At 40.6% G+C, this 10,580-nt stretch overlaps 1 protein-coding gene across 1 annotated transcript; it reads right to left on the reverse strand.

Moving 5' to 3' along the window:
• Positions 1-7,778: 7,778 nt before the first annotated feature.
• LOC138033197 (melanocyte-stimulating hormone receptor-like) lies at positions 7,779-9,371 on the reverse strand. Its single transcript, XM_068880961.1, has one exon. The coding sequence runs from the start codon at positions 9,304-9,306 to the stop codon at positions 8,482-8,484; it is 825 nt and encodes a 274-aa protein (XP_068737062.1). The 5' UTR covers positions 9,307-9,371; the 3' UTR covers positions 7,779-8,481.
• Between the last annotated feature and the right edge of the window lie 1,209 nt (positions 9,372-10,580).

Raw genomic sequence — 10,580 nt, forward strand, 5'->3', positions numbered from 1 at the left:
TTTAAAATCTATTTTATTTAGTTTCTTACCTTCAAATGGCTTCGCTGAAAGGACGATGGCCGTTGTTCGCCATGCTAGGACGAACAGATTATTTCTGAGCAAAAGCAAATGCTATACACCTTGTACAATAACAACAATTTGATGGATGAAATATACAATTTCTTGATGTCGTCCACTTAACTTAAATATCAGATCTCTGAAAAACCGCGCTCATTTACTGGAGCTTCAACAATTGGCAACTGATTAGACGTTATCCTCGTCTCTCCTAACTCGCTAGTTCAAGACAGTGGAATAATACAACGCCAAATCAGTGATCACTCGATCGTCTTTGTTAAACTTAAAGTCAAGCCCCCCAACCCACCTTCCAATACATGAACACGCGAACTTACAGAAATTATAGTGCAGAGCTTTTCACTGGTGACCTAGACAACGAAGTGGACTGATCCTTGCTCAGTATTTTCGAAGAAAGTGACGTAGACTCCAAACTCAACATCTTAGATGACCTTCTGCGTTCTGTTTTGAATTAAATACGGAGTAGGCCTTGCCCCTTTGTCAACCGGTAAATGAAGGATCTTATGAAAGCTAGAGACCTTCTGAAGCATTTCCTCTGGACGCGTCAAAACGCCGACTGGCAACATAGTCAAGAAAATGTTACTCGAAGCTGAAAGGAGACACACTTGAAGAGGTTAGACTTCATAAGAACAATTCTAGTTCGCTTTGCAAGATTATCAATGGCACCATTCCTTCTTAAGACAAGGAAAGACTAGCGTATTATACCAAAAACCTGACACTTGTAGCCAAAGAATTCAATCAGTTTTTTTCTAAGGTTGGCAAAAAATCGCTGACGCCTCTCGGCACCTGTCAGAAGAAAATAACATCACAATTCGAGAACTTTCAACTGATGCTTATACTATCCCCGCCCCTGATGAGCTGTTCAATTTAAGAACAGTGACATGTGAGGTTCGTCGAGTTGTAGCATCTCTACCGCTGAATAAATCACGTGGACTTGACAAAGTAAGCGATCGCATACTAAAGGACTGCTTGCCTGTCATACTCGGCCTTTTGACTGAGATTATCAATTGCTCTATACTCACCAGTACATTTCCTGCTAAATGAAAAGAGGCCGAGGTGATACCCATCCTCAAAGACGGCGACCATGAAGAAGCAGCTAATAATAGACCATTATCTCTTCCAGCTGTTGCATCCAAAGTAAGTGAGAAGATTATTTTGAATCAACTCAACGCCTACCTCGTAGGCAACAAACGCCTTACGTCCCACCTAAGCGGTTATAAAAAAACACACTCTACAGACCCCTTAAATATTCAGTTCATGGATAGCGTACTTCAAGCAATGGATAAAAAGCAGATTATCGCTCTAGTTTTACTAGACCTCTCGAAAGCTTTTGACATTTCAGTCAGTGATATTCAATTCAGTGAAACCCACCTATTAACAAGGTGCGAACCCCTGCATGTGTAACAAAGATTTGTAATGATACATGCCAAATGAGAAAATGAAGAACATGTAACCCATTGGCTTTTGAACTTTTCCCCCATTGACTAGTAAAATCGCCTAGCTTTAGACAGAGTATACTCTCCTGTTATTTAGACAGAGTAAAATATATTAAGTCTCACTTCCAGGGGTCAATGGGTTAAAGGGGACGTAGTTTTTTAGTGGAGGTAGTAGTTGTGAACCCATTGATTCATGAAACGTCCACCCCACCCCTCCTCCCCCCACCCCCCCGCACCCCCCTTGACAAGTAAAATCGTCTGGTGTTCATTCCCAGGGGTCAATTGCAGGATAGTCAGCTTGCTATCTGTACAATTATGGACCATAAAACATAAGCTTTTAAACAAAGTAGTTAGTGACCATAAGTCTTACTTAATCAGGTTTTAGTTTTCATAAACTTTTATTCTAAATTTTATTGCCCAATTATGACATCGGTAGAATAACCATAAAGTTGTTTAATATAAAGTGTCCATAACATTTACATGTGTACAGGTCCTCATAGTTTATTTAAAATGAAAAAAAACATCTGAGTAGTTAAACGTTTTTTTAAAGATAATCTGTTGCCATTTTATTGATGTGAGTGGGTTTCACTATTGTATTTTTCATTTTTTGAATTGCTATTGGTGCTCTTAACTTTTCGACCCTAGGCTATCTTTAGCAGCTCAAACATAAATTTAAAAAAGGATTATGACTAAATAAATGGCTGTTTTAATGGTCTATTTTATAGATTATTTCGTGGCTATTTTAAAGGTATTTATTGGTCTATTTTGGCTATATTCTAGCTGTCACTATTTTAATTAAAGGGATCATAAGTTTTTGAGTGGACCTAGATTTGTTAAAGCTATTTCTATGTGCGTTTTGGATGGAAAATTTCCAGCTTGAAACATGTTCTGCCTTTAGCATATATTCTATCACATGACCAGAAGGCAGAGATCCCATGAGATAGCACGGCGCTTGCGCAAGTCATTGCACGATTTGCGCTTAACGCGGTACGTCATACAAATTCTTGGAGCTTGGTTTTTCTACACTAAAAACCTTTTCCGACACAACTTGCTGGAGAGGTTAACGTAGTTAGCCTTAGTTGGAACCCAGCTTAGGCTCTAACGTAGTTGGGTGCCAATAATTCAGTGATTATGTCCGATCACGAAGACCACACAACTGACGAGCGCGCCCCTGAAACGTCAACGAACAGAGTCGCCCAGAATATGCCTTCAGCAAACGCTTTCGCGGATATGTTCAAAGCTGCCATGGCTCCAGTTCTGAGCCAGCTGACGAACTTGAACGAGAATGTAAGCTCAGTGCTCCTGAATGGGCACGACGACTCCGATGAGGACGGTGAAACCGCCTCTAATGACGGGCCCGCCAAATCTGCGGACATGGATGCGGATTTATCCGCGCTCCTCGCCTCTGCGGGCAAAGATGCGAATGACGAGGCTATGCCGTGCGAAGACCTCTTGAAGGAACTCGAGCAGGACTTAACAGTAAGCGAGAAGACTTCTCCGCCCCTTCACGAAGGTCTGGCGGCTATTTTTAATAATCTTTTGTCCGAAAAGATGGGGGACGAGAAGCTCAAGGTCAAACTGGACAAATATTCTCGTCCAGAAAATGTCAAGGGTCTGCGAACCCCGAGAGTGAACCCCTCAATCTGGAGCCAACTTTCGACTACCATGAAAGCTCAAGATGTACGATCGCAGAAGGGACAAAACACTCTTATCGGCGCCATTACAGCCATGACAAAAGCCGCCGATTTGGCGCTGGGAAAATACAAAGAACTGATCACCTTGGTGACAGATGCTGTTGCAATGGCACTTCTATCAAACACCGAGGTGAATCTATACCGACGCCTGGCCATGAAGAAAGATATGAATAAAGACTATGCCTCTTTATGCAACCTGTGCACTGTTGATTGCACCACAGAGTACCTGTTCGGAGATTTGTCAAAACTTGCGAAGGATATCACAGAGGCCAATAAGTTGACGAAAAGGGTTCGCCCTCAACATACCGGGAATTCCCGTGGCGATAAGTACGCTGGGCGCTCAACATATGGCTCGAGCCAGCGAAGATTCCAGCCTTACCCTAGAGGAAAATCCTCTGATTTTTTAGGCAAAAGTCGCTTCTCAAAGCCGCCGAGAAAGAAAAAGGACGGCGAAACCAGCCAGCGCCAATGAAGGTGTCTGAGGTATGTAATGCAAATATGACATCTTTGTCTATTGACATTGTACATAGCTTGGTAAAATCACAAACTAGTTTCCAAGCCGGAGAACTCAAGCATTTTTTGCCGCAGTGGGAAGCGATCACTACTGACCCTACTATTCTTCAGATTGTTACTGGAGTTAAACTTGAATTTAAAAACAGTGTTGCACCCATGCAACATTGCGTCAGACCTAGTATCTTTAACAGTCATCAACATTCAATTGTCAACGCGGAAATTGATAAACTTCTCGCTAAAGGGGTCATTATTCCGGCGGCACAGGAAACAGGGGAATTTATTTCCACAGTATTTTTACGACCGAAAAAAGATGGCACGCACCGTACCATTCTTAATCTCAAAGCGTGTAACGAATTTATAGCTTACCATCATTTTAAAATGGATACTCTAGAGGCTGCTGTAAACATGATGAGACCAGGTTGTTTCATGGCTTCGGTGGACTTAAAGGACGCGTATTATACCGTTCCTATCCACCCATCTCACCAGAAATACTTAAAGTTCTGTTTTGACGGTGTTTTCTACAAATATACCTGTTTGCCTAATGGCCTAGCTAGTGCCCCGCGCATATTTACTAAACTATTGAAACCTGTGTATGCCACCCTACGCAGCATGGGACATCTCAATTCAGGGTATATTGACGATTCTTATCTACAAGGCGACACCTTTGCGGAATGTCATAAAAATGTCATCGACACTATCATGCTGTTTACCAAATTAGGGTTTCATATCCATCCAGACAAATCGGTCTTCGTACCCTCTCAGAAATTAACTTTCGTAGGGTTTGTACTGGATTCTATTGCTATGACAGTTACGCCTACAGGGGAAAAAGTTCAACGGATTCTGTCTGTCTGCGCTACGCTCTTAAAAACACAAATGCCCACAATTAGACAGGTCGCAGAGGTTATCGGTATTCTGGTGTCCAATTTTCCCGGTGCTCAGTATGGACCACTTCACTACCGCCACCTAGAGCGGGATAAATATCTCGCACTCATAGCAACCAAGGGCGATTACGGGGGAAAATGCAATTATCCCCTCCCGCTCTAACAGAAATTCAGTGGTGGCGTGATAATGCCGTAACTCTCAAACGAGATATCCTACACGACCACCCCAGCACTTCAATTCAGTCCGACGCATCAACATTGGGGTGGGGAGCTGTTTTTGGCAGTCAGAAGACGGGGGGGGGGGGGGGGAGATGGACCCATTCGGAAGCTGAATACCATATAAACATATTGGAATTACTTGCAGCCTTTTTTGCGTTAAAGTGTTTTTGTAGCCATATGAACAACTGCCACATCCAAATTCAGATCGACAATACCACAGCCCTCGCTTATATCAACAATATGGGGGGCTCAAAATCCAAGGAACTTAACCAGCTAGCTGTTCAAATTTGGGAATGGTGCATATCACGAGATATTTGGCTCTCAGCTGTGCACATACCTGGTCGGCTGAACACTGGGGCTGATGAAAAATCACGCGTGTTCTCAGATAATCACGAGTGGATGTTAAACAAACACTCGTTTTACAGGATCCTGTTGCGCCACCCCGGCCTCGATTTCGACTTGTTTGCAAGCCGCTTAAACCATCAGATCAGTAGTTATTGCTCGTGGCAAGCAGACCCTAACAGTGCACACGTAGACGCATTTACTATGAATTGGAATGGGCACAAATTTTATGCTTTTCCACCCTTTAGCCTTCTTCCAAGATGCCTTCAGAAGATCAGTCAAGACCGAGCACAGGGTGTACTAATCGCCCCACTTTGGCCAACTCAAACGTGGTTTCCGGTCCTCCTACGACATTTGTGCGACCAGCCCTGGATCCTGCTTCCACGACCAGATCTTCTACACCAACCCTCCCGCAGTGGCCCACATCCACTACACAGGAATCTTCATCTGATGGTATATGTCCTGTGTCAGGGAATCCGTCCGCCATTACCATTTTCCAGAGGAGGTTACCGACATTCTCATGGCATCCTGGAGGAAAGGCACTAAAAAACAGTATGCCACATACGTTAAAAAATGGATGGCATTTTGTCGTGAACGGAAAATTAATTGTTATTCACCACCACTGAGCGACGCCCTTCAATTTCTCTTGGGGCTATTTAATCAAGGGCTTAGCTACTCAACCCTTAACACTGCTCGCTCTGCCTTATCTACCATTGTTACGATAGACGGGGAGGGGAGCTTTGGTAGCAACCATATTGTTACACGGTTTATGAAAGGGGTCTTTGAATCGCGTAGACCCAAACCTAAATATGACAAAATTTGGGATGTTTCAGTGGTTTTAAAACATTTATCTTCTTTATACCCCAATGAAAAACTGTCTTTACAGGATTTAACGCACAAGGTCCTTATGCTAATTCTCTTAGTTTCGAGTCAACGAGGGCAATCGATACACTACCTAGATCTACAGCATCTTACCATGGAGGAGGATAATTATTCCTTTGACGTCGCTGAGCATGTCAAGACCAGTACCCCCAGAAGCCCACACACGAGGATTGACATTGCTACCTATGAGCCAGACAGTACAATTTGCCCTTTGACTTGTCTGAAAGCATACATCAACAAGACCAAGGCTTTGCGCAATAACGAAACAAAACTGTTTATTAGTTATGTTAGGCCCCATAAACCTGTATCTAGGGACACGGTCTCTAGGTGGACTAAGGACACTCTTAGATTTTGTGGTATTGATACAAAGGTATTCACGGCACATAGCACTAGGTCAGCATCCGTTTCCAACGCTAATGAAAAGGACGTCCCTGTCCATGAGATCATGGCAAAGGCAGGCTGGAAGTCTGCCGAGACCTTCCGTAAATATTACAACAAACCGGTTATTCAAGGAAACAGCCTTGCTTCCGCTATCCTTGACCAGTGAAAGCTTTGATATGTTTTTTGGAATAGTGCATGTGCTACGTTGCTCATATTGTTACTGTTAGACAATATATTACAAACATGGTTATCCTTGTTTATGCTCACCCTCTTACTTTTGTGTGGATTTCATGCCTCTTGTTCGAGTGCATGTCGTATGGGTGCATCTACGCTTTAAAGTCTCATGGGATCTCTGCCTTCTGGTCATGTGATAGAATTGGAAAATTAAACGAGACTTACCTGTAAGTTGAAGTTTGATTGAGATTCTATCACATGACATCAGAAGGCGAGAGATCACATGCCCTCCACTATCACACCCACCCTCTCTTTGGCACTTTTGGTTGCCGGTCTCTTCCGGCACTTGGCTTTTTCAGCCTGCCTACTATTTTAGATGCACCCAGTACGTGGCTTTTAATTATGACTTGCGCAAGCGCCGTGCTATCTCATGTGATCTCTCGCCTTCTGATGTCATGTGATAGAATTTCAATCAAACTTCAACTTACAGGTAAGTCTCGTTTAATTTTCCAATTCTTCTTTGATATTTTAGCTTATTTTAATGCTCCTTTTTTGTTTCAAAATAACAGGTATAAAACAGTATCATACATATTAAAATTAATGAAAATAGGTTTAAAATAATCAAAGCTATTTTGATGCTATCTTATTGATCTAATTTTATATTTTGTTGCTATTTTAAAGCTATTTTGAGAGTGCATTTTGGAGTGAAAAGCTTCAGCTTGAAGCCTATTTTTATTCCTGATTAAAGCTATTTTGAACATATTTTTAAAGCAATTTTGAACCTAGTTTCTCCTTGGTTTCATCATCCTTCTGTATTTTTTAATGCTGTTTTTTGTTTGTTTGAAAGTAACAGCTTTTAAGTCTTATGTAATAAAATAGAAACCAAATATACTTTTAAAATAGAGAAGAAGAAAAAAAAACGCTTGAGAATAGGATTAAAATAGAAATCAAATATGCCCAATTTTCGTGGAGGGTGCTGTTTGAGTAGTGATCAAGGTACGTCGACATTCTTCACTGTCGGGCATGGAGTAAATGCAACATATGTAACAATTATTCCAGAAGTGCGCGTTGGATATGAAACGATAATAATCTAATATCCAACAAGCATGAGTGGAAGAATGATCAATTATTGTTTTATTAAAAACGTCCACAAATTATGGATAAATCAGTATTTCCTACTTTATTTTGTGAAAAAGGACAAAAAGGAAATGATACAATTAGTGATTTTGTTGAGCATGGTATATTAATAGCCCGTATATCATGTTGGCTACGGCAATCAAAACTCTAATGAGGTAGTTTTTATTAAAATTAATATATACATAGTTATATATTGCCTTCGATGGTATTTTTTTTTTCATGTAATTCATTTTCAATAGTTTAACTTGCAACCATAGTAGTCAGTTTTAATCCACTGCAGCGATATACGGGTACGTTTATGTAATGGTCAATGACACACCATAATTACTCAGTGGTGAGGTTCTGACAATCATGCAAAAGCAGCTCCTGAGTTGCTATGCGACGTTTTCTGCTTTTCTGCCGTTTCACTTCCATAACGCACCGTTTGTTAAAGACTTCATTTTTCATTTGCATTCCTTTCTTTTCGTTCGCTATCATTCACTCGACCTCTTTCCTTACGAATTTCATCCCCCCAACGACACATCCAACCACAACCGGAATAACCTCAAGGTTCAAACACTGTCGTCTTTTTCGGTGTATATAAAATATCACTTGCTCGTTTTTTCTCGATTTTCCGTGTGCAGTTTTTCCACGCTCGCTTCATTCGGACCGATTACTCCTTTTCCATTAAGACAGGCTGCACAATTACAAATCGCAAAAGATAGAAAACAAATGCTTGAAAGTGAATAAAAGAAACCCTTACATCATAACTCATTCTTCAGGAACACGGAATATGCTCTTCGTTATTCGACGAATCTCTGGAAAGCGCCAACAGTAAACTAGAGGATTTAACGAAGAATTGAGGAGAAGGAAGAAAAATGTGACTTGATAGGCTACCAATATAGAGCCACGCCGGTTTCCTGTTGCTAGTAATATTGCAAACAAGCAAAAATAGGGAAGATAGCACGCCACAAACACAACATAAACATACACAGCATTCAAGGCGGACTTTCGTTCTCGGAGGAGCACCGTTTCTTGCGAATTTTGCTGCTGAAATTGATTTTCAATTTGATTACGATGATATCTTGCCACTTTGTAAACTTGAATGTATGCAACTGTTGTCAAAGCAAATCCGATGGATGCAAGAACGGCAGCGATATAGGGGCTCGCAGTGAAAACCCTAACAGAAGAAGAGGCACAACTTACCAGCCATATCGCAAGCAGGGCTATCATAACACGTTTGGAAGTCACAAGCTCTTGATATCTCAGATGAAGTGAAACAGCAAGAAGTCTGTCAACAGCAATGGCGGTAATATTCAAGAAAGAAGCGCAAATGAGAGCTTTCAGAATAAAGTAGCAAAGACTTAAAGTTAATGGACAGAATACGTCAAGATTGCAGTTTTCATCTAACGCCATTTTAAAGACTACTGCTTGCATTAAGTGTGCGAACAATCCCACGGCAAGATCAGACAAAGCAAGACTCAGGAACATTTTCCTCAAATTAGCTGGTAGCGATGAGGCTTTCCACAAAGCACGAATAGCCAGAATATTTCCAAAAGTTGCCGCGGGAGAAAAAACAATTAAAGTGTAACACATACAGCGAAAACAAAGTTGTTCTGTAAAACTGTACAAGAGGTTGTAACAGACCTAAGAAGACAGCGCAAGCCTCGTGGATCATCACCTATATTTGACAGTGGTTAAAAAAAGTAAATATGATGGTACGATGATACGTTCCACAGCTTTTGTAAAGTAGCTTAATCTCGTTTGTGATTGATTAGTGATGAAATAGACGTAATTGCACTGACAGCCCAAACTTCAAAGTTAACAGGAGTCTTCCGTTACAAAATCGCTTTTTCCTCCTGCTAACAAAGCAGTATGTTCTGATGTTAAACAAAATTGGCAGCGAATTGACGTAAACATGAAGAAAAATTATTAAAATGTGCCCAAGTTTGCTTTGTGGCCATCCTTTGTCACGACTTGATATGAAATTGGAATTGGTCGCAGATACAGCTGCAAGCGGACAGCTGTCCATGTTGTATGGATCTCCAAGTTATCGGTTCTGTCCTTTTTCGTCTTTTTCATGGAAAACTTGGAAGTGCTTCATTCTTATTTCGTACATTTCAAGGAAAGACTCATTATTAAATATATTTTTTTTTGAGAGGAGAAAAACTGACGTCAAGTTCGGGGCGCAAGGAATCAACTGTCACCTCAAAGAGATCTTTTATGTAAAAACGTAAAATCTACAAATAAAGGACGACTTTCTAAAAGAGTCAACAATCAGATAACTGCTTAAATGGAAGAATATACAAGGAATGAAAGATGCTGGGAATTGGTTTGGATAGTAGCAGGCATATCCATATTTTTAGAAACAACACAACACTTTTTAAATTTAAAAACATGTTTCGAAATAAACTTCTGTCATCTTCAGTTTAGATTACAAAGTACAGAGTTATATATAAAGTGAACCAAAATGTTAAATAACTATAAGAACAAAAGGAAACACGACAATGTAAAAAATTACAAAGAAAGTTTTAAATTAACTTGATAAAGTTGATGATTAAGTGTAGGTTTCTCCCATTGAATATAAATCGCTTCTTTTATCTTAAGTTGGAAGGTGGTAGAAGCGTACGGTGGCCCATAAGAGACATGGCATTTCGTGATCAGATTTTCAAACTTGAAATTTTGAGTTTAGAAACTCGAAATTTTGCGTTCACAAACTCGAAATTTGCGCTTCCAAACTCGAAATTTCGAGTAACTGGTCAGTGTAAAATGCAGACTGCAGACTAGGGCTAAAATGCAGATTAATGTTATAATTTAACTGTTGTAAAAGCCCAAACCATTTAGAAGTGCTAACAGTTAAGCCTAATTAT

The sequence above is a fragment of the Montipora capricornis genome, chromosome 14 (genome assembly GCF_036669925.1).
Source record: "Montipora capricornis isolate CH-2021 chromosome 14, ASM3666992v2, whole genome shotgun sequence".
Taxonomy (NCBI): Eukaryota; Metazoa; Cnidaria; class Anthozoa; order Scleractinia; family Acroporidae; genus Montipora; species Montipora capricornis.

Coding starts and splice junctions, on each gene's coding strand:
- LOC138033197 (XM_068880961.1), bottom strand. CDS start 9,306: ATGTGTTACACTTTAATTGTTTTTTCTCCCGCGGCAACTTTTGGAAAT.